General features: G+C 31.8%; 1 protein-coding gene across 1 annotated transcript in view; it reads left to right on the top strand.

Annotated features, from left to right (window-relative positions):
• The first annotated feature begins 223 nt into the window (after positions 1 to 223).
• LOC106470808 (kinesin-related protein 4-like) overlaps positions 224 to 25,493 on the top strand; it is a 68,446-nt gene continuing 43,176 nt past the window's right edge. Inside the window, exons 1-8 of the mRNA XM_022399451.1 lie at positions 224 to 420; positions 10,972 to 12,620; positions 19,468 to 19,695; positions 21,074 to 21,169; positions 21,812 to 21,907; positions 22,468 to 22,560; positions 23,095 to 23,190; positions 24,025 to 24,114. Of these exons, the coding sequence (XP_022255159.1) occupies positions 10,977 to 12,620; positions 19,468 to 19,695; positions 21,074 to 21,169; positions 21,812 to 21,907; positions 22,468 to 22,560; positions 23,095 to 23,190; positions 24,025 to 24,114 (2,343 nt within the window). The 5' untranslated portion in view covers positions 224 to 420; positions 10,972 to 10,976. The remainder of the gene's footprint in view (positions 421 to 10,971; positions 12,621 to 19,467; positions 19,696 to 21,073; positions 21,170 to 21,811; positions 21,908 to 22,467; positions 22,561 to 23,094; positions 23,191 to 24,024; positions 24,115 to 25,493) is intronic.

The following is a 25,493-nucleotide window of genomic DNA, read 5'->3' on the forward strand; positions in this document are numbered from 1 at the left end:
TATATTTATATTTTATATGTACTTACAATTATCAGATTCCACTAGATGGGGTAAAAAGCGTTTAGGCGTACTTTCGCAAAGAGAAAACAACCGTAGTATCAATTGAACCTGTCACGTTTGAATCTATAATTACGAAAAGTAATAGGATTATTTCTAAGAAAGTTTTATACCATTATGACGAATGCCAACTTTTCGTTTTATAAGAAAACATTGTGTAGTGAAATTTGTCACCGAATTTTGTAAGCCTTTACTTTAGAGCCTACTTTAAGTTTCAACATGATTTGAGGTTTAGAACTAGAAGAAATGGGTACATACAACAAACTTTCAGCCAAGTTAGCTTGAATTTAAAGTTATTCTCGCCGTGGGGTAAGGCAGTTTTAAACAAATTTGTACCAATATTTCCACTTTGCAAGTCTTTTGGTAAGTATATTTTTGTGAACAAAATGCTGCAGTCCTCATAAATGTGTATCGTTAGTTAATGTCATTGCATTTGTGATCTCGTTCCTTTACAGCAGTGGTTCTCAAATTGTGGTCCTATGACCACTGGTGGTTCGCAAGGGTCCTCCAGATGGTTTGAGGGCTGGTCCAAATTGCAAGCAACATCAAAAGCAGCGCGATTCTTCTTATTAATTGTGATGAAGTTTTTTTTGTTTTGTTTTTTTGCGTGGCAAGCGAAAGCGAGTGGGGGTAGGGCCGGTAGGTGGTTCAGGGGTCTTTTGACCCGCCAAAGTGGCCCGCAGACGAAAGGTTTGAGAACCACTGTTTCACAGTGATACTTCGACCGCTGAGACAAAGTAGGTAAAATATAGTAAGTTATACATTTTGTTAGCAGGTATTCTGTAAGTAATAAGAGTAACAGTTAGAGTCATATGATTACATATAATTTAGAGATAGCGTAGTAAATTGTATCTTGTCTTCATATGCGTTTGTTTAGTTATTTAAACGTACGTAATAAAGGTAAAACAACAACAAAAAACACACAAATCTGTCTGTCATGTGTACTGCTAGGATTAAAGGAGCTTGTCAAAAGGATAACTTCTTTGTATAAGAAGAATTATATAGAATCATTGTTTACCATGTTCTGTGGTTGAACAACGACCTGATAATGGATGGTCGAGAGACATCAGGAATTCCAAGATGATTCTTGCTTGACCACCCGTAACGGATTGGAATGTGCGTATATGACCAAGTAGCAAATGGTCAACTAACACCTAGCGTTCCAGCCTTGGCAAATAGCGTCACGGTCTCCGGCTCTTTACAATTTAGATGTTGTATACGTTTTTCACAAGTAAATTATAGTTGTGGTTTTCGTCATGCGTGCCGGTTTCACCTTTTCTTTCTGGGGAATTTTTAAACTCCATCTCGTCCCGATGTGATGTTGAAATTATTTACCAATTAGTTTTTCTTTACAGAATATCCACGATTTAAAGACTCAGAATCAATCGAATGAGAGGTAGCTATAAATGATTGGACAAGTTTGTGTACCCATCATTTTTCAAGGATGTTTGTAAACTTCTAATCATCCTATTAATTTCGCTCTGTTGTGTGTTCTTCTGTACAAAATATCCATAGTTTATAGACCGATTAGGAGGTAGGTGTTAAGTGATGGACAAAGTTGTATTTAAAAGGTGTTTGTGAACTATGTGTACAATACAGTCGTTTTTTTCTCCGCTTTTAGTTAAATTATCCGTTATTCTGTATTAGTTCTTCATAACATGACATAATATTGGATTCAACTAAAGAGTGTTGTGTTGTATATAGTATTTAATTAGAACGTTGCAGAAAAATTTTGAGAAAAAAAAGTCAGTGGCAAAAATGGAGGATGGTCAATTTTCGTGCACGTGTTACATATGTTGTGTAACACGGGCTGTCAAATGACGTCATATAATCGTATAAACCTTCTCTGTTGGTTTGTAGGCACGATGAAAGCTCGCCAGAAGATCTAGACAGAATGTCTTTGTGTTAATTTAAGATCTATTCTAACGCAAAGAAAACAAACGAAGAAGAAGAACATTACGTTCATTGTAAACTTGAAACGTAGAAGTGAGAAAAGAAAAACACTTTAACTGAAAATTATTGACAATATCAAGCCTGAAGTATACATCATTTGTTCACCATGTACTCTTAAGAAAAAAAAAGGGTTTCGTGTGAAATCGCTATACGTAGTTAGGTTTCTGACTAGTAAAAGAGTTCTGGCACGAAACTTACAACTTTGTCGTTAGTTCCTTCTACGTGGGACTATTAGGCCGATGAAGTCGTAAAATGAGTCGATGAAGAAACATTGAATAGCTATTCACAAAGCAAATAGCAAAATGGCTCGAAATGTGACGCGGTAAGTCTCAAAACTGAGTTTTGATACCATGGTGGGCTGAGCACAGATATCCTATTGTTGTAGCTTTGTGCTAAACAATAAACAATCCAAAGCGAAACAGGAAACTTGTTATGGTTCTGTAAATAATAATGTATTCTCAGACTGTAATTTATCATTACTATCATCAAATATATTTCAAAGCCAATAAAACATTCTCGAGGATTCCTGTAATTTTGAGCTAGGAAGTGACGTGTCAGTTTATTGCAAACACAGAACAGGAAATTATTCAACAGCTGAAGAAACGAATTAATATAATATTAATCTTAAAATAAAGTTCCTTTTTACCTACAAGGTGAAACTTCTACAGGTCTGTCTTCTAATCGCTGGAGACGGCTTGAATGGGTAATGAAGCAAAACTTTAATATAAGTTTAACATAACAGCAAGTGTACAACGTTTCGACAAGGTTTTGTCATCATCAGGTCTGTCTTCTGTGGGTCAAAAATGTTTAAAAGTGATCGATTAAATTTTCATGAATATTGTAGCTCAATAGTGTCAATATGTCTATCTTTGTCTAAGTATGTCTCATATAGCTAAATACTCATGTGCAACTTTTGAAAACGTTTTGTAAAACGCTATTCAAGTCTGTCTCTCTCTGTCCATAACTATATTTTATATAATTACATTGTTATACGTTATCCCCATTGAAAACGTTTTGGAAGGAGCCCTTCAACTGGATCACTTCTAATTTTCTTCCCCTAGCTATATTTTATATAATTACATTGTTATACGTTCTCTGTTGAAAACGTTTTGAAAGGAGTCCCCTCAACTGGATCACTTCTTCTGCTAGCTATTAAATTAAATTGTTATACGTTCTCTGTTGAAAACGTTTTGAAAGGAGTCCTTCAACTGGATCACTTTTAATTTTCATCCCCCAGCTATATTTTATAAAATTACATTGTTATACGTTCTCTATTGAAAACGTTTTAAAAGGATTCATTCAACTGGATCACTTCTAATTTTCATCCCCCAGCTATATTTTATAAAATTACATTGTTATACATCTATTGAAAGCGTTTTGAAAGGAGTTCTTCAACTGGATCACTTCTAATTTTCTCCCTGTATATAATCACGCTGGTTTGAAAACGTTGTGAAAAAAGCCTTTCAGTTGAATCAACTTTCATCTTCTCTCTGTAGTTATATTGTATATAACCATACTGTTATACACGTCCGCATTGGAAAAAAACAACAAAAAATAGTTGATTTTTGTCAAGTTCATTGCAATACTGTGTGTCGCTATATTTAATATTACCAAATTATTACACGCCCAAATCTAATTTGTATGAAACAGCACCGTATAATGAAGTGATTTAGTTCAGTAGAAAATGAGATTGCTCAAGAGAACACAATTTTACGGAAATTATGTGTTCATTTCGACGTCCTAGTTAAAATTAGTAGAGTGCCTGTGTGCAAGATGTTGATATTTTTAGCTTTTGTCCTACTGGCACGAGTTCACAGTTTCTCGAAACTTTTGTAAATCGACATCCTTGCTGCATGCCAAGAAGAACGACATTTTGTCACGTCATGAAGACAGCTTCCAGTATATAACCAGACCAGACAAGTCATTGGCAAGTTTCCAGGTGTTTTTAGCTGCCTGGTTAGATTGGTTTTATTATGAGGGTAGAGCTGTTAATTAAAGCTTTCATTGTCAAGGAATTTGCAAAATATAGAAAGCAGTTTGTAAATATAAACAATATATTTGTTTCAAATGAGACGTGACTGATATCGGATTGAACACATGATACTTTCACAGAAGGCTGGGTTCTTGGCCTTATGAACAAAATGATGTACCACTGTTTTTACTGTCAAAGAAACACGTCTTGTCTTCTATCCCATCCATTTTGCTTAGAAATACAGTAGATTTAAATGGAAATAGCTGTTTTCCGTGTGTTAATTTTTTCGCGAGAAAAATTTTCAAGTTTGAGCATGATCTACGTTAGGTTGAGCAGTTTTAAATAACCACTTTCACCACTGTGTATGCAAATTTCACAGTAGAAAGTAGTTCAGCACGCACTTCTAACGAAAAAGCTTGAAAGAAAAGTGATATTTATTTCCCCTTAACATTTTTATTTGAAAACTGTGACCACCGTAATCATTGTTATTTGTTATGAATATAACACAGTTACCAAATATATCAGTATTTAAAGTTGATTCTCATGCACTTTAATACTTATACTCAGAGACGTGCATATGAAGAGGTATTGAAGGCGATGGGACAGAGTGCTTCCACCTGTAATACAATTGCAGCATCCACTTCAAACCCTTCAATAAATATCGACAGGTTTGAGATTTCAACTTGAACTAAGTTTTTGGTCCGAAATAATGACTCGCTATAAACAGGTAAAGATTCTAGTTCATAATGAAAAATTGAATAGACAAGACAAAGAGATTGTGATAGAAAAAGGCCTTAGTTGAAGATGAAGAATCGAATAGACAAGACAAAGGGATTGTGATAGAAAAAGGCCTGAGTTGAAGATGAAGAATCGAATAGACAAGACAAAGGGATTGTTATAGAAAAAGGCCTTAGTTGAAGAATCGATAGACAAGAAAAGGGGATTGTGATAGAAAAAGGCCTTAGTTGAAGATGGAGAATCGAATAGACAAGACAAAGGGATTGTGATAGAAAAAGGCCTTGTAACTTGGTCATTACACACACTAATTTCATTTGTGTTTTTAGTGACTTGCATCATATTTTAGTCCTTATTGAATAAAAAGTAGGTCCAAACAACGTGCCACTTCTTCATTAACAATTTAATAATCTTAAATTGTTATATGGGTTTATTCATGGTTTAATAAAGGGTGATAAAACACTAGGCATTTACACAGAACAAGAGTTATTGTGTAGACTGATTGAAAAGCTAAGTTCAGAAGTCAAGCACTTTGTAATCGAGACGTCACACTTTTTATAATCTTCGTCCATAACTAAACATTGTAAAATTCGTAAAAAAGAAGGCAAGGATTTTGGTTACAATTATTTCTTTGTTTTGTGAACACTTTCGCCAAATTTATTCAATGGTTGGAGTACATTATGTTTTATGGGAAGATGTTTGGAATGAATTTCAAGTTTTATTTTTCCAATTTCGATCTGTTTCACTGAAAATTTAGTTCATACACTAAAATCCAAATTTTGGTGTTATTACGTTTTGTTTTTAGAAGCTGAAAAAAAAAGGTGGAAAATTATTTCGGAAGAGGGTTACAGAGACCCAGTTATTCACCTGCGCAAAATACATCAACGTCAGAAAAGTTAAAGCAAAATATGTCAGTAAATCATTGGAAGCAGAGCGTTTGTTACTACTTATAGATGATGATAAAAAAAGTGTGTTTTGTAAAGATCTACATTGGTGAACCAGAATCTGCAACCCATGAAAAGCTCAAGAGTTGGAAGTAGATTAATGAGTGACCTATTTACTCGTGCTACTTCCGTGAACGGATAAAAGAGGTTGGGTGAAAAGATTCTCAGTCGTTCACACAAATCTGTTGTTCAGGAAAGGTCAATTTTTTAAGCGATTGCAGTTTGTAGTGTTTTAGTGCAGAGTTTTGGTTTCAGTACTCGCTGTTTACATAGAAAACTCGAGCTCACTGACTCGGACACAAAACAAAATGAAACTGGACTTTGAGAACAACGACGACTTCTCAGAAGGTTGGCTTTGTTTTGAAATATTCTCAAATGATAATTGTAGTTTTTTCTTTTTTTTTAACGAATATTATTTTGATAACAATAATCAAGCATTATATATTTTTTCGTTGATGAAAAATATTGTTATGGAATTTATGCTTGATTGTGTCTTATGCCCAGGAGTAAAGATGGTCATACGAAATAATCACGTGCTCTGCCCGTTCTCTCTTCTAAGTTATCACAGCCTTTCAGGTCGGGCGTGGCTTAGTGAATAGTGTGCCGGACTGTAAATCCGAGAGTCCATGATTGCAAAAATATCGTGATCCTTACTTTGGGGTCGTAGGTGCGTTATAAGTGGTGCTCAAATCCTACTATTAGCCCCCAGTGGCACAGCAGTAGGTCTGCGGACTTACAACGCTAGAAACCGGGTTTCGATATCCGTGGTGGGCAGAGCACAGATAGCCCATTGTGTAGCTTTGTGCTTAACTTCAAACAATCCTACTATTACTTGCGGAGCCCAAAATATGGCGTTTGGAGCTGTTGACTATCCCCTTTCTCTCTAGTCCATTAGTTCAAGATTATGGACGGCTAGCACGGATAGATAACTTTTGTGTTGCTTTTCGCAAATATTCGAAACAAACTCAGTGTCTTTCATAATAGTTAATGTAACTGAAGCTGAATCTTTGCACTCTTATCACAGCAGCTGTTATCTTGTTTCTTCTATAGTAGTTCTGTTCTTAAAAGTAAAATAAATTATTGGTTTTGTTAATACGCATTCAACGATTATTTAAAACACACAATACACACATTCTGATGACTGTACTCGAAGATGGGGGTGGAGGAGGGAATATAAAATGTGCTGTTACCCTACGAGAATGTGAAACGTATTTCATTATGATTGCTGCTAGATTACAAATATGTAAGTTATTTTTACTGTTGACTACTTTTAAAACAATTAAGTCAGAAAATCGCATTTTATCGTAGTTTTTATTCTAATGAAAATATTGTATTTTTCGCTTTTTATTTTGGAAAACCTTGCTTTGAAGAACGCTACAAGTTTGTTTCAACTTATAGGACTTTTTTAGGCTTAGAAATATAGCACGCGAGTCAGCTCGTATTAGAAATTCGAAACTTGGTTAAAAACGAAATTCTTGTGTTGTGTTAGGATTAACTGATGTACGAATAACATTATTCTAATAGAATATTTCCACCTACAGCACCCATTAAAACATATTGTTAAATATTATCGAAATGTTAAAGATAAAAACAAATTTGTGCGAAGGAATGCTAACCTTCAAATGAGGAACAATATTTATACAACGTTAACCATACCTTGTTGTTCTAAAAAAAGATTCCCGCCTTCTCAACTTTCCTACTAACTACTCTCGTCAACAACGAACAAAATATACATATAAAGCATTTTTAATTAAACAGTAATCGTAGATTTTTTGTTTATCAATGTCTACAGTACATACGTATGTTTAATATGGTATTTATCCAAAATGTTAATTATTATATATTTTTTTGTTTTAATATTTTGACTGCTTTATTTATACATACTGGAGTCAGTACGTTGAGACGGAGAACGAAACAAATATTAAAGGCTTAACATTTCAACTGAAGTATTTCACAATAACAATAATAAGCTGGAGTTGTTTATTTTTTAAAAACTATGAACTAAAACTATTTAGGATCCGCATACCGCTTTTTTTACATCATTTTGCTTGTACCCCTGAAGAAGACAGAACTATCTGCTGGAAGCGCTAGGGTGTTAACTTTTTTAAATGTGTTTTACCAATATTTTTGGTGTTACATGGTTTTTAGCATCATGAACCCTCTTCTTGACATTTATTCATGAACTATGTTACGTTAATAGGCATCACTGTAATTTTAATATCATTACTATCCTGTTAACGTGTATTATGTGTGTTAAGGGCACTTATAAAGTACAGGAGAACAATCAATTAATCACATAGTTAAGAAAACTAAAAAACAAAAGAAAAAAGAATCTAACTTAAACTTGTTAAATAAAAGTAGAAAGTGGACAATTTTTGAACCTCTGTAGAAAAACAACAATAACAAAAGTTATTTTGTGCCTCAAGTAAGTATGAAGAAATTTTATATCATTGAAGTTATCACAAAAAGATTAACTTACTTGTATTATTTATGTGGTAAAGATAAAATGCTAACAACTCATGTACCGTTTTATTGAAGCTCTATGATACTTTCTCTCTTTGTCATTATTGTTATTGTTTTTGAAGCTCAAAATATTTGCATGTTAGAACATATCTGTAAAGTGTATTGTGGCACGTGCTCTCAGAAACTATTTTAACGTCACATAATATCTATATTGAAGTTGCTTCAACATAAAGGTAATGTTACGGGCTCGACGATATCATCAAACACGACAGAAATATCTATTGCGTTGAAAATTTCTGTGGTTTAAGCATTGTTTAATTTTTTTACTTTTATTCTCATGACAACAAATATCTTTGTTTAGTGAAACGTTCACAGATTGCCAGAATTAAAACATTTCTGGTTGAGTCTTAACTCATTTAGGTAAAGTTTGTAGCCTAGTAGAAAAGCTACTTATAATTATGTACAAATATCATAACTCGGAAAGAAATCGCACATGTTTTCCAGATTGCACGTTTTAGTGTGATATCGTTGTACAAAAAAGTTAAACCACACAATATTCAACAAAGAGCGATCCATCCACAGTGACCCCAGAAAATTATCAGATATAATAATAATATGTGATAATTTTCTGTGGTTACTATGGATTGATCTTTGTTGAATATTGTGTGGTTTAAATTGTTTTGACGACGTTTGATAAAAGAAAAAAATATTAAAAGAATGAAGTAAGAAAAGAGTAATAACACTTTTTATAACATGGCACTGGAAGTAAAATTACTAATTTAGCGATTTAATAACTATTATTTATATAAGCGTGTGCTCCTGTCTATTGTTTTTTGCCACGACTTATAGGATTGTTTGTTTTGAATTTCGTGCAAAGCTACACGAGGGCTATCTGCGCTAGCCGTCCCTAATATAGCAGTGAAAGACTAGAGGGAAGGCAGCTACTCATCACCACCCACCGCCAACTCTTGGGCTATTTTTTACCAACGAATAGTGGGATTGACCGTCATATAATAACGCCCCCTCGGCTGAAAGGGCATGCATGTTTGGTGGAATGGGGATTCGAACCCGCGACCCGCAGATTGTGAGTCAAGCTTCCTAACCACCTGTCCATGCCGGGCCAACTTATAGGAGAAACTAACTCTAGATCGCGTGTAATTCAGTATAGGCAGTCTGTCTGTTGCAAGTACTGAGATATTTCGATTTTAGTTAACGCTGAAGAAGATATTTGAATTGTAAAGTAATTTTACATTACAAAATTAACACTAAACTAGAATTATAGGGTGGCAGTATAATGCATTGTTTTAAATAATATATTTACTATACCAGAACTACTTCGTTTGTATAGTAAGACCGTAAAAGTTAATTTGCCAAACATTCAGACCATACAGGAAAAGTAACAGTCAAGGCTGACTAAATGGCTATGTTGATTGTAGACAATGCTGCTTTGGCAAGGTGTTGATTACACACACACGCTGAAATACTTGCGCAGGGTACCCGAAAGTGTTGCGTTTCAAGAGTACATAAAACCAAATTACGAATAACAAATGTTTTTATTTCGTGCTTTTGAATTTCACATGTCATACTGTGTTGTGACCTACAGCGTGCATAATTGTTCTCGTTTCGTGATTCATGGCATGTGCAAGTTTTGCTAACGTCACGACAGTACAAATTACAACGTTAAGCGTCCTTTATGTGACGTCGTTTTAGTGTCTATTGACTGACTGACAGACAAAACAATAGTGTATAGTGGTGTGAGTGATTAAAACAGGTAACACCTCCAGGCAGCCTTAGGTCCCTTTCAAGAAAATTACTGAAGGTTATGTGTAAATGATTACAGAATATAAAAGTTTACTAGACTATTTATAATGGTAGCATTCTTTTTTATTATTATAAAATTAAGAAATTATTATTATTATTGTTCGTTTTGAAGCAGAACAGTGGTTGTAGGATTTTTCTTGTTGGCACACACATAGATTTAGATGATGGATGAAGACTATAATATTCAAAGTGTCAGTAGAGTACATTTGTTTCAAAGGATGATATGTAAATTCTGGCTTTAAATTTACTTGGAAGCATAGGAAACAAGCATAGTATGTTTTCGTTTTTTTATGATGGACTTGTTTCAACAATCTTTCATTTTTCCTACCATAGAATCTATTTTAGTAAACACACTTCCATGTTTGATTATCATATTCATTTGAATTAGGTATGTGGTAAAAGAAGAATAACATTTCTGTTTGATTTGAAACCACAATTTAAATATCTTTTAGGGAAAGTGTAAAATACATATTATGCAGATTATAAAATTGTATGTTAAATTGAGGGATTCGTAAATATAATGTAAACATCATACGAATTACAACACTAAAACAAATTATAAATTGATAAGATTGTTGTTTTTTTTTATATTTTTTTTGTTTTAAGAACACCATCATGTAATTTTTATAAGAACAATATTTTTAGTGGATTTTTTGTACTGCCTTAATCGTGTTTATGCTTGAATATGGATTGATTATGGGGGTAAGAATGAATTTCATAGTTGGATTTTGTGGCACTGTAGTGTATATATATATTTTGCTAATAGACTAATAGCAAAATGTATTTAATCATATAAGTTTAATAATACTAGATGATTTTGCCATTTGTGACAAGAGCTTTCTTTTACACTAATTTCATGGTTTATTGTTTTATATAATATCTTGTTTCTCATTAGTATTACAGTTAAATTCTTTGTAAGAGAGGTTTTTGAGAGACATGTTAATTTATTTAAAGAAAATATCAGAATATTGATTCAATTTGTTGTATGATATTTGAAAAACAATTATGTTTTATTTTTCTGACTAGAAACCATGCCAAGAGTGAAGACACTAACAGAGATGGGGGATAGCACTGTAAGTAAAAATGCTCCCTTATCCCCTGAAGGCAGCAAGCTTCTAAACAGTCCAATAACCTTAGATTTTGACCCCTTGAGTTTTGAATTCAAAGATGGCAATTCTGGTAGTCTAACCACTAATAAGCATGGTTTTGAAGGTGCTAGGACAGAAGTAGAAGCTCCAAAAAGTAAAAGGCAACGTAACTCAGCGAAGGTCCATGATAACATTGATTTAAACATAGAAAATACATCTCTTGGAACACAGAATAAATCACATTATACTTCAAAAAATAAAACAAAAAATTCTCATTATAGAAGTAGGAAAGATAGTGATTCCTCAAGTGATGAGCAGCAGAGCCCTAGCTCCGGATCTGGATCAGAATCTGATGTAGATTCTCCAGATTCACATGCAGAAGCTGATAATAATAAGTATTTTAAAGGACAGTTACATAGCAATAATTCTGAAGAAAAAAGGGCCATAGCTCAAAGAAATGGACAGACAATTCAATCTCAAAAATCAGATAATGAAGGTAATGAGTCACAAACCACAAGTGATGCAGTTACTTGTACAGAAACAGATGATTCTAAGATTACCTCACCTTTAACAACTAACTATGACCTTAGCTACAGCTTTGAAGATATTCCCCACTTTAGGAGTATTGCTAAGCACAGACCAAGATACCATGACATTGATAGTGAGGAGTACAATGTAGGAGATGTACTTGAAAAGTCTGTTAATGAAGAAAAACAGCCATCATTAGATTTACACCTACATGCAGACTCTGGGTATGTAACAAAAGATTTGACGTATGATAAACATGTTATTGAGGATACTTGTAGAAAGAACAACAAAGTCATGCTTGAGGAATCAGAAAATAAATATGATTTAGACCTAGAAGAAAAGGTTGAGTGTGCTGAGGACCTTGTAGAAAGAGATGGTTCAGAACCAAAAAATCAGGAGGTTGTGGAGCATGAGTTTTCAGTTTCTGTAGTTGCACAGAAAGAGCATGGCTCAGTGAATAAAGACAGTGATCATTTTGTAACAACTAAAGACAACCAGCATGAGAAGGAAGAAAGCTTTGTAAAAACGATTCACAATGAACATGAAGGTGAAGAGCATGTTGTAACTACCAAAGACAGTGAGCATGAAGGTGAAGGACATGTTGTAACTACCAAAGACAGTGAGCATGAGGATGAAGAGTATTCTGTATCAAACAAAAACAGTGAGCATGACAATGAAGAGCATGATGTAGCAAACAAAGACAGTGAGCATGATGATGAAGAGCATGATGTAACAAATAAAGACATTGAGCATGATGGTGAAGAGCTTGCTGTAACAAACAAAGACAGTGAGCGTGATGATGAAGAGCTTGCTGTAACAAACAAAGACAGTGAGCATGATGATGAAGAGCTTGCTGTAACAAACAAAGACAGTGAGCATGAATATGGAGAGCATGATGTATCAAACAAAGACGGTGATCATGACAATGAAGAGCATGATGTAACAAACAAAGATAGTGAGCTTGAGGATGAAGAACATGTTGTAACAACCAGTGAGAGTGAGCATGATGATGAAGAGCATGATGCTATGCATGAAAAGTCAGATACTTCTGACTCAGATGTAAGTGTGTATTAAAACTAATCTGCTTATTGTGTGTTAAGAGTTCTAACAAATGCTTGCAAAGTTGAATTATTTTCAGATACCTTGGCTTGTTCTAATATATATGGATAATTTGTCTTTTTTACTTAGATAATCTCTATTTATGTGGTGAAATAAGTAAAATGGAGTAGCTGTGTAATTTGCATCTGATTCAGTATCAGATATTGTCGCAACATGTGGGTCACCATCTGGAGGGAATTTACAAAATTGCATAAAAAAAAGTAGAACTGTATAAGTTGACTCAATGAAATTATTTGAATTCAAGGCTAAGTAGTGAATAGGAAAAAAACCTCTGAGTATTCTTTTGTTCTACCAAACGTTTTAGTCAAAAATGTTGTGATAAGCGTAGCAGTGAGTGACAAAATTTCAAACTTGCTTAAAACATTAAAACAGGTCAAATAGAGCAACCTAGAGGGAAATGTAAGATTGATCAAGCCTCTTTAGCTATTCTCATGAGGTATTAGTGATAAAAAGAAATGAAAAAGTCGTTCATTTGAGTGATTAAGTTAGCTGTTTAACACACATATTTGCATGGTTGCTGTTGATATAGTGATAAACTTATGGTTAAAGCTCTCACAACTGTTGCCATAATATTTGGAAATGCAGATCTTATTATGTTTACTACCAAAAAGCACTTTTCAGTCAAAAGCCTCAAGAAAATACTACAGATATGTAAATAGTCACAGCTAGTAATTATTTTTTGGCTGGTTCTTGGATCTATAGGTCTATCTTTCATATCCTATAACTGCTACCCCTCCCCTGCCTTTCCAGGCACTTGTTTGTTCATGGGTGCATTATAAGAATGATGGTTGAGTCCCACTACTTGGTAAGACAAGAGTAGCTCAAGAGTTGGTGATGGATGCTGTTAACTAGATGCATTCCCTCTGCCCCAATGAATCTGCAGGCTTATGATGCTAAAAATTGGGTGTGATACCCATGGTGGTCAGAAAACAGATAGATCATTGTGTGGCTGTGTTTAACAACAACCAACCAGCATTCTCTCTTGTCTGTCAGTTCAAAATTAGGGTCATCTAATGCAGTTAGCCCTTGAGTAGCTTCACATAAATATTAAGAAATGAACAATTCAGTGTTGCAGTATGCCATTTACTTGATTATCTCTTAAAAAGACAAAAGATTCATGAGAATTTGATAATTTATTTCTTATTATCATCAGTAAAGATTACACTAAATGTTTTTGAGTTGATGTGTGTTGAACTGATCCAAGGTTTTTTTACTAATAGTAGTTAGTTTTGATGTGAAAGTTTTTATTTGTTTGATGTATCTAAATTACAATAGAATCTAATTTTTTGAGAATAATATATTGATATTATGTTACATTTTTGAATAATTTTTAGAATGGTAGTTAGGTTTATCCCATTAATATGCCAAACTGTCTTTATTACATTCGGTCCTATGTAAACTTATATAATTTGCCCACTTTAGCTTCTTCTGATTTTTGATAATTCCCAACCTGTGTTTCCTGTTTGTTTGGTATTTTTAAATAATCTTTTTTTTTCATTTGTACTGTCCTCATTTTATGTCATTCATCTTTTTTTCCATAACTTGTCAAAAGTAATCTCAGCAGTATTTTGCTTCCAAATTGATACCAATTACTCTTTCTCTATTGAATGTTAAAAGTTATACCTCTTAAAGTTTTATCTTTTCTTGATATTGTTATGTTCCCTTCAGTATTCATCTTTTCAAGCTATTTCACGAGTGAATTTTTCCTCTTTCTTTTCTTTATTATGTTTTAATTTTAACAATTTAAAATTGAATCTTTCAGCTTCAACTTTGAAATGATTTAGGAAAATTGTTATTGTGGCAAATGTTCTTTAAATAGTTATGCTGTGCTCTCACAAATGGATATTTTCAAATGTTTATTTTGAATCTCCTAAAAAAAAGTTTGAATTTCATCATTAATGTAGATGTTTTGCTATAAATATTATGTACATTTTCATAGTTAGTAATTAATACAACTTACTAAGTATTAATTGTGATAGATATACACACTGCTTCATAAATTAAAAGTTCTCTGTAAAGTATAATAGAGAATTGTTAAATATTATAGTGGATGTTAGCATCTGTTTTTGTTAACATTATTCTTTTAACAAAAGAATGTAGTCCCTTAAATTTACTGCATCCTCCACATCTGAAGACAACCCATTCCAAAGGCTAACCACCCAGTTAGAAAAATAAAACTGTCTTAGCTGAAGATGATTCCTACCTTGCCAAAACTTATATTTGTGTCCCCTAGTCCTACAATTCTGTCCAAGGTAATGCATCAACACTATTTCTTCTTTTAACAGTCTTAAACATCTCAATCAGATTCTCTTTAACTCTTCTTTCTTTCAAGAGCAAACAATTTCAGAGATCTTAATCTGCCCTTGTATGACAACCTTTCCTTTCCAGGTATCATCCTAGTAGCCATCTTTTGAACCCTTTCCAACAATTAAGTGTCCTTCTTAAGGTAAGGAGCCCAAAACTGAACACATTTCTTCAAATGTGACCAAAACAGTAAATTATATAATGAACTTATAACTTATAGATAAAACATAAATTTCCATTTGCCCTGCCATTAGCAACAACAAACTGCTTGGATGGCTTGATCAATCAGAATACCAAGATCCTTTTCTTCAATAACACTGTTAAGGTTATTCCCATCATTATACTTATAATTCGTATTGTGATATCCCATACGCATTATCTTGCATTTAATATTATTAAAAACTATTTGGTATTTATTCACCAAACTCACCAAATGATCTAAATCCTTTTGTAAAGTGTCCTCCTCATCCTCACATTGCAACACCTAAGACCTTAATATTAACAAATTTAAGTAATTTATTGACCATTTCTTCATCTCCGTTATTATTGTAAATCAAAATGAGCAAAGGACCTAAGACTGAACCCTGAGGTACCCCACTTGTGACATTAATCTAGTTTGACTGATCTCCATTTGCAACAACCCTCTGCATTTTTCCATCCAGCCATTTTTCTACCCAATGAGCCAACTAATCCTCCACACCTACAGAGATAATTTTTAACAAATCTTTTTTTTATGGCATCTTGTCAAATACTTTCTGAAAATCCAGATACATCAAATCCATACCTGTACCCTTATCTTTGTAAGCAGTGTAACCTCTTAAAGAATATAAAATATCCAACAAAATTTAAACTTTATTAAATGACTTTAAACTGCAGGATCTTTTTGTTAAGGAAAACCTGGGGTGAGATCTATAGATAACAGCATTCTTACAATTATTGATGAGAACTTCTGAATGAAAGAAGAGTGTGTAATAATATGTCAATCACATTACATCTGCTATATCCAGTGGAGGCCTTTTGCCTATTACTAAGACTTTTCAGGCAGGCTAGGATACAACCAACATAAATGTTAAGACCAATTTCATTATATTAGCAAATCTATGGATAACAACTGTTATGATGTGATCTGGATTATGTTAATAAAGTGTAATTTTTCATTGATTTTATTTATGCCATGACCTATTGGAGTTAGGTTAAGAATTTTTTTAACACTATATTATTTATTTGCCTTAATGCCTTGTATTAATTATTATTTATTCAGTTAGGTTACCAAAACAACTAGTTTTTACACATTGAACTGCAGAGTTCTTTGTTAATTAGTGTACTGTAATATCGATTATTCAAGCAAAGATGAATACAATCACCTAACCATTTTGTTTTTGTACATTTTACTGTTAAATACAAGATGACTGATATTTATAGAAAATCTATGAAAACAATTCTGTATTTTTAATTTATAATACGATCTACTAATGAAAAATAGTTAAATAGTACATGTCGCACAAATATTCATTATTATGTGTGTTTTTTATTGATACTTGTAAGCTTGGATAATGTTTTAATGAATGTTATTTTGTCTAATAAAATGTTTTTGAATTATTAGGTTATATATTATTAAGAGTAGTAGGAAACTAAAACTTTTGTACATTCTACAGCAATTCACAACAGTTGTAAGATTGAAAGACTACTTAAAATAGATTATTTACACTTCCTTTTCTGAAAAATATGCTCACTGTTCACTTTTGGTAATTAAATATCAATCATTTAAGAGTGGTATGCTTTTTATCCATATGCACCTCAGTTTTGGTGCTTTTACAATAACTCCTTTGTTTTGGATGCAGTCTTTATCAACATTGTCACCAGATGGCACTAGTTGATGAAGGATCCATAAAATAAAATTTTTTGTTATATAGTAATTTATTTCTTCATCAAAAGAGTAAGTCTTTCTGTTCTAACAACAAATTAAAAACAATTAACACTGTTAATTTAAGTTTCATAATGTGATTAAAAACATGAAAATATATTTATTTGATAAACATTTTGTAAACACAGACACACATTATTTGACTGCATTTCTTATTTAGTTTGGTACATAATATTTGATATGACCCATAGCTTTAAACCTAGAGACAAAGTTATACATCTTACTTGAAGCCATAATTCAATATCTTTTGAGTAAATAACTATCTAGTCATCAATTGGTTTTTATGAATGTGTTCAGTTTTTATTTAAGAAACATTCTCTTGTTATCTTTAGTGATATAAGTAGATATGCAACTACCAAAAGATATATGTATAATGGTATCTAGGATATTACTGTGATATTAGATGTACCTTCAAATGTTAACAACCAGATAAAAGTTTACAGATATTTTATGTTAACATCATAATTACTACATTTTTATGCTTGTTTTTATTGCCCACCACGTAATTGCTCTTGTTAAGGTTATGAAGATATTTTTTTATAACTTGTTATAAGTAGATAATTAACATTGAGGTTTTGTAGGCTGAATTTAGTATGAACTTAGATTGAGTGTATATGTTATGATATGCTATTTCTTTAGTTAATGTTTTCATTAATTCCTTAGTTAAACTAGATGGTTAGTTGTTGCAAAAAATTCTAGTTAAACAATGTGTTATCATAATTAACTGGAGAGTAACTTGTAAATGTACATTTGAGGATAGTAGAATGGAAGAAGATTTGACTCACTTAGAGATTAAGATATGAACTTTTTATTGAATGATATGTTTTTATTTACCTTCGCTTGAATTCTATTTAGTTTTAAGATCTTTACCATGGCAGTTGTAATCTATGTCTTCTGGTTTTCTTGAGGTAGTTCACATAAGTATTTTCAAACTCTTCTTCCGTATACAGGCTAATTTTGATGAGCATGAGAGGACTTAAGAATGATAGGCTATATTTATCAATGAATGTAGTAAATTAGAAATACTTAGATAATGATTATATGTTACAGCTGCCTGGATAATATTACCATTTGACAGAATTGTTTAATGACCAATTGATAAATTTAGTTAGTAGTCTATCAAATATTATTATTCAAAAAATATGTTTAAGATGTGCTAATGATTGGACAGGAATGTGTAAGTCAACTAAATAAATGTTTTATATTTAACACAATGATAACCAAAATTGTCTATTTTACAATGTGCATGTGAATACAAAGGAGCAATTTCACATTGAATATGGTGTGAATGATCAAGCACAAAAGTAAGCTTACTTGGTTACAAAGGCTTGGTTAATTACCTGACTATAGATAAACTTTTGTCTGGCAATAACTGTACAGAGAAATAAAGTAGTCAACCATGCATATATTATTGGTGAAAGTTTGACTAAAACTGTTATAATGATGCTCCCAAACGTTTATTTAGGACTGAAATAACTGTTAAAGAAATTGCATCAATAAAACTATCATTCAGTGATAACTGAATAGCAAACAATTTATACTATAAAAAGCAGTTTGTTTTATGGTGATGATATTTAGATCAGAAACCATAAAATACATTCATGTGCTTTAGTTATAAGAATTTTAAATTTTGGTTATTTGTAATGTAGTGAAATATATTACTATTTAAAACATTTAGAATTACCTGTTAATATTAAGAGAAAAAAAATTGTGAAGATTGTAAAATACAAAACTCAGTTTCTTTAAAAGTTTTGGTTTGTTTTTTAAATTGTAACTTGCAAAGTAAGAATTAAATTTGTATTAATATATATATATATGATACATGCTTAAGTGTGTATGTATTTAAATGGGTTTTGTGTTAATTAATGTACTAGTGAGACCACATTCCTAATAAACCATACATTTTTTTTCAGGTTTAATAATAGATGACCAGACTTTCATTGTACAGTTGATGTCAGAATAATATTTGAAAGAAACAGTTATTTTATTGAGTGATTTAACTCAAGTTTCTAAAATAGTTGTTGTATGTAGAAAAACAAAACAAAAGAGAATAATTGTGAAGTGTAGAGAATTTCAAACCCAAGTTTATCAGTTAAAAATTAGGGATGGTTAATACCTCTAGTTTATCAGTTCAAAATTAGGGATGGTTAGTGCCTCTAGTTTATCAGTTCAAAATTAGGGATGGTTAGTGCCTCTAGTTTATTAGTTCAAAATTAAGGATGATTAGTACCTCTAGCTTATCAGTTCAAAATTAGGGATGGTTAGTACCTCTAGTTTATCAGTTCAAAATTAGGGATGATTAGTACCTCTAGTTTATCAGTTCAAAATTAGGGATGGTTAGTACCTCTAGTTTATCAGTTCAGAATTAGGGATGGTTAGTACCTCTAGTTTATCAGTTCAAAATTAGGGATGATTAGTGTCTCTAGTTTATCAGTTCAAAATTAGGGATGGCTAGTGCAGCTTTACTCAAATATCTAAAACAAAGAAATAAACAATCATTTTCCAGAAGCACTTAAACATAGCTCAATTAATGCTCTATTTTGTGTTTCTGATATACAGGTGGAGAAAAGTGGAAAGAAGAAAACAACCACTCAGAAAACAACTGCATCTTCGGTAAACGTGGTTGAGAAACCAAGATATTCAACCTCCAGTAATGAATCACGAGATGAAGAAAAAATCAAAACATTGAAAGAAAGTCATGAGGAAAAGATCACAACTACTACAAAGCTAGAACAGAAAACTACCAGGCAATACCATGAAGTGAATGGAGTGTCAGAAAGTGAAAAGGTAAAAACTGTAAACTTTGATAGTGTATAACAGAAGGTAAGTGACAGGTGTACATTATTCTTGGTTCAAGTGAATATAGTACACTTCTCTGAGTTACATATTTATTTTCATATTTTACTGTTGAACAAAACTTGATTTCTTCCAGAAATTTGGTGTTTACTGTAAGTTTAATTTATTCATAAAATAATGTTCCTAGAAGTTTAACTGTTAGTGTAAGTTATCTTTATAATGTATTTTCCCTCCCTGCAAGTGTAAATATTAGTAATAGTAACTAAGCATTCTTAATTTTGCTTAGAAATAAATGATAGAAATTAAACTGCAAGTTTTACAAACATCTGTGTAAGGCTAATGAAATTTACATAATTATTTTTAATACCGTATACTTACGAGTGATTTTTATCAGTTTGTGAATACCATCTTTATATCACAGTTTACTAAAGTAATTCTATTTGATATACATGATAATTTGTTTGAATATAAAAACCAATAGGGGACAAAATATTTTTTTCTTATGTTACCAATCAATACCTGATCACCTGGGATCTTCCACCTTTTAAGAATTATTGAACGAAACATGTAAAATATAAACTTAACTAGGCTTAGCAAATGTTTAAAGAATCCATTTTATCAAGACAAACTGCATTTATAGCAAATTGTTTGAAAATTTAGTTGCTATAAGAGGAGGAGAGAGAAAGAGAGGTAAAAACTACTTTAATTTAGAGATTGATGGCTTATGTTTTTTCTAATATTCAAGTCTGCATTGCTAAAGTCATTAGTCAAGACCATACTTGTCACACATAAACAGTCCCCTCCCTCTGTTAGTTTATTAAATCCCTAGATTTCTGATATTAGTCATGTTGTAAGCTTGTTCAAGGAACAAATCAAATCAAGATGTTTAACATACCTTTGTTGTTTCATGAATGGTTCTGTACCCTTTTTTTTTATTTTAGCATGCATGTCTATATCATTCCTTTTATAACAAATCCAAAACTGGATAGTTTCTAAAGCTTCTGGAGAGCTTTTGTTTCATATTTTAAAGTCATGAAAGCCATGGCCACAAGGCTGAGAAAGGTATTTTTCAATTGAGGTATTATGAGATATGGTTTGAAATGATCCCTTGCAATTTTAAACATTTTTAGGGGTTAGTGTCCATTACATAGGTGACTGTCAAGTATTAGAGAATTGGGGTCATTGAATAAGTTTGTATTTGTTTAATCATCTCAGCAGCCTTATACCCATAGCTTTAAGATGGCATGTTGATACTACAACTAAACCTTACACAATTTTTATTACAAAATATATTTAAATATATATGTGTATGTGAAACCTTGATATAGCTAATCAATTTAATAGCATGTTGGTTATGTTTGTATATCAGAAACCTGTAGATAGTGATAACTCTAGTGATTCAGAAAGTAATAAACCAGAGGTGGAGAAGGAAAATGTGATTCATCTGGTGTCTGTGGATAAATTGGTAAGTAAGTTGCTAATCAACTAAATGTTCCATAGTGAATCTACCAATAAAATTTGTATCTCTAGTATCTTTATTAGGAGGCTCATTATGACCCATCCTGAATGTGTAAACCCATAAATAGAATTGAATGTAATGATTGTCTGTACAGCTAACACATTAACCACTTCCTTCAAAGTAATTGTATCTGTGTAGTGGAAAATAAATAACACATATAGTTAGAAGAAGAGAAAAATTATTATACTAGAAACATGGATTGATTTTTCAGATATCTCTAAAGTAATTGAATTAAAAACTTGCTCGCATTTGTAGATTGAATTTTTCTGTTAGTTTATTGTGTAATAAAGGTAACTGTTTATTCACTTCTGTACAATAGGTGTGTACTGTTTCAAAATCTAACACTAATTTTTAGTAAAGTTATAGAGTTAACCCTTTTTGCCAACTTAGTAGGTTTAAAAACATATTTAGCATGAATACTTGTATTTAAGTCCTATTAAGAGTTATGTTTAATAAGAAACTTGGTTGCACACATCACAACCTAACCTAATTGAATAGTTAAAAACATTTATTCCCTAACATCTATTCATTAATACTATTATTTTAACTGCATAGTATTAGTACTAACCTTACTTCATTAATGTTTAGAAAACAGAGTACATAACGCATGCCACACATCAATCTCAACTTGAACAACAGCCACCCAAAGACAGTATCCTAGAAAGAATCAATCTGAAAAGTTTGGTGAGTGGATGTAGAAAAATCCTTGCAATTCCAAAAACAAAATTGTAAATAAATATCTAAAATATTGACATTTTTCAAGACAAAAAAAGTATATTTTTCATTCAACAAATGGTTTCATCTTAGTGGACAGAAGAGAAATAATAGAAGTTGAGCTAAGCTGATTCATGCCAATTCTAAATTTTGTTTGCTTTGTGAAGTATTACATTAGTGTCTCTGTAGACTACTGTGTTTTGAAAGTCAAACTAACCTTCAGATTGGTTTTTAGTTTTGTGTTGTTTCTATACTTAACTAATTCAGTTATTTTGATTAATACCATAGCTTTCTTTTTAATTTTTTGATTGGTGTAGCACTCCATTTGATGCATCTGATTTGAAAAATGAAGAATATATGTTGAAGTTCATCTTACCAGTAAATAATTACTAGCTTAAACTTAGTAGTTCTTCCAAAAAATGAACAATGTCATGTGCATTATGAATGTTGGAATTTTGTTCTTCTAACTGTCTAACATTAACTATAGAAAACTGAATGGCTCAAATATATCTTAACTAATGATTGTGTAGAAAACAGAGTACATAACGCATGCAGCACACAAGTCACAACAAGAACAGGCACCAAAAGATAGCATCTTAAAGGCCATTGACCTGAAGAGTATGGTGAGTCTGTTGAAATTTTTAAAAGTTGTTATAAAAAGTTTTAAATAAACAATGGGAATTTCCAAATTACTCAATTGTGTGGGTGGAATTGTAACAACTAATACTGGTTACTGTATGAGAAGTGGATGGTTTGATGTATTTCTCTATATCTGTTGTACATTCCTTGAAAACATATTTGCGTTAATATTAATTCACAAGTTAGTCAAATGTTACAAGATGATAAGTGAATGTCTTAAAACTTCATAAAGATACTCGTACTAATGTGTGTTTTGTAAAAATATCCTACCAAAACCTTTGTACCATTTTATTTCTTTGCATAAATATTTATATTATGGTTGTTTTTCTTATTATTTTCAAAGTAATAAGACTAACCACAGAATCACATGTATAGACTGTTTTTTATTTCATACCGGGGTATATATAAACGTTTGTGTTTAATTAACCCAATCATATTTTTGTTGTGTTTTGTTTTTGTTTGATTTTTTGTATTTTATTGTTACTATTGTGTGTGTTCATTTTGGCCTTACAAATCAGGCATCAACATACATTGAGCATGTACAACATTCGGATCAACGTCTTTTAACACCCTCTCGTGGGGTTGTACGGACAGGTGTGGACATACATTCTCTTGTAAGTCTTATCAATTTATTTCCATGCATTATTCTTTGAATTAGTTTGAATGAAAATAACATTTTTTGTACTACAACGGAAAATTGGGATAAAAACACATTTTAGCGATAATAACTAAATTTTGTTGTTATTTCCTTTGTGTCAAACTAATTCACACAATTAATTAATTAATAGTAGTAATATTAAACAAAACTAAAGGCTAGCTTGAAGGTTTAGCAATACTAATTTACTTGCATCTTTATACTTCATTTGTCCTAGCCCTATATATTTGGCATTTGCATTTATTCAGTTTTTATTTTCCATAACTATATATAGATGTTTTAAGGATACTGAGTGCCAAATCAATATAAGGAAAGAAGGAAGCATAATATAAAAACTATATATATATATCTATATATAACTCAGGAGAAATAATGCTAAAAATAACCATAACACTGATACTAGCTGAATGATGAGTCATTGCATTGTAATCATTATATGTTTAGTTTTATGACACTGCATGATTTTAGTTAGACCAGTACGTTAAATTTCTATAATATTTAATCAGTTGATTTTTCAGCGTTTGATTCATGTAAGTAGTTTTTTTTTTGTGATAATAATTTTAATTTACAGATATAGAAATATACATAGAATTTGTGTTTTATGCTTTTTCTTAACAAGATTTTAGTACATTTGATATCAGTTTTGGTGAATGAACTAGAAAGTGTTAAAATGGCATTTCTTTTATTTATTTATTTTTTAATAAAAGGTTTGGTGTACTGCATGTTGTGTGCATGGTTAGCATGAGGATGTTAATGTTGTGTCTTTGCATGCGCACGGGTTTATCCCATGTAGAGACGATTTTACCAGACTGACAAAAACAAAGATGAAAAACCAGCACCTTCTCGAGGAGTCATTCAAACAGGAGTCAACATTTCAAAGCTTGTAAGTTAATTGTTCATTTAACCCTTGAGATGAGGACAAAGACTTGTATGTCAACATCTTATTCTCAAGCCTATACAACCTGTTAAAGCCTATGTTATGAAAAATGGCACTATTTTTATGTGAGAATGACATACAGAACTTATATTTTCATGTTACAGCCAATTTTTTCTTAAAAAACTGGAAGGCTTGTATTCTATTTTATTATGAAAAGTGATCATTCCTTATTGCTGTATAATTTTCTAGTTTTTACATTAGATACTTATATTTATTTTTTAAGAACTAATTTTAACTGTTATCCAACTGTATAAATGAATACTTCTAACAACAGGATTGTCTTTGAAAAAGTTGCATGTTGGGCATGCAGTGAGCAATCTTAGAATACCTAATAGGTCCATGTGGTTTGTACAAGCAGAAATATTATTAACCTTATTTGATGGTAACTAAAAATTAACTGATATATCATTTGAAAATCACAGTTTAATAAAATCATATGATGATCATATTTAGGAAAAGCTGATTTCATGGGCAGTCTTGAAAAATAAAATTCATTTCAAATAGTTAAAAATATTCATCTAATAAGTTGATTTGTTTAGATAAATTAAATAATTCTGTATGGTTATGACTGTCAGGTTGTTTGAAAGTTGTTTTATTAGTTATTATAGTGTGGGTTCGAAGTGTGATGCTATTAATGTAGTTGCAGCCGAACCATAAATTATTTCTGCAAGATTAGCTTCTCTTGCAAAACAAACAAGAAGTTTGCATCTATACAGTGTCCGTATGTAAGATACACACATTTATTTTGCTGGCTTCACGAGGAACACAGGATAGTGTATGTCATTGCCTTGTATGTATGGGCAATCAGAGTTTGGGAAGTAGGCATTAAGTGGAAAAATTAAGTACCACACCAACTGTTTGTCTAAAGTACCTGTACAATGTGTAACATTAAGTATCACTTTCATTTAGTATCAGCTTCACGTATGTGACAAAAATTGAAATGGTTGTCAAACTCAAGTTATTTGGCCAATTATTTTCTTGGGGGTCCACGTAAGTTCCTCTATCAAATTTCATGCCTCATAACAACTTATGACATCAAGAGATAAAGACGATTGTACAGCCACACTGTATAGATACTTATATCTATCAGTATTCTATCATTACAGATGTTTGCTTGGCTTGTCTGTTTCTTTTAGCAAGTGTTATTGCCCCCATTACTATTCAGTTGTATATCACATACTAGTCTATTTTTTGGAGACTTGCATTTGTCCTAAGGGCCAACAAACATTTTCTGATAAACTACCCTTATGAATCTGTAAGTAATTTTTTACAAGTTCTACTTACTTATGTGGTTGGTCCACTCATGCTCTGTCCTAAGTTCAGTA

The sequence above is a fragment of the Limulus polyphemus genome, unplaced genomic scaffold, assembly GCF_000517525.1.
Source record: "Limulus polyphemus unplaced genomic scaffold, Limulus_polyphemus-2.1.2 Scaffold4229, whole genome shotgun sequence".
Lineage (NCBI taxonomy): Eukaryota > Metazoa > Arthropoda > Merostomata > Xiphosura > Limulidae > Limulus > Limulus polyphemus.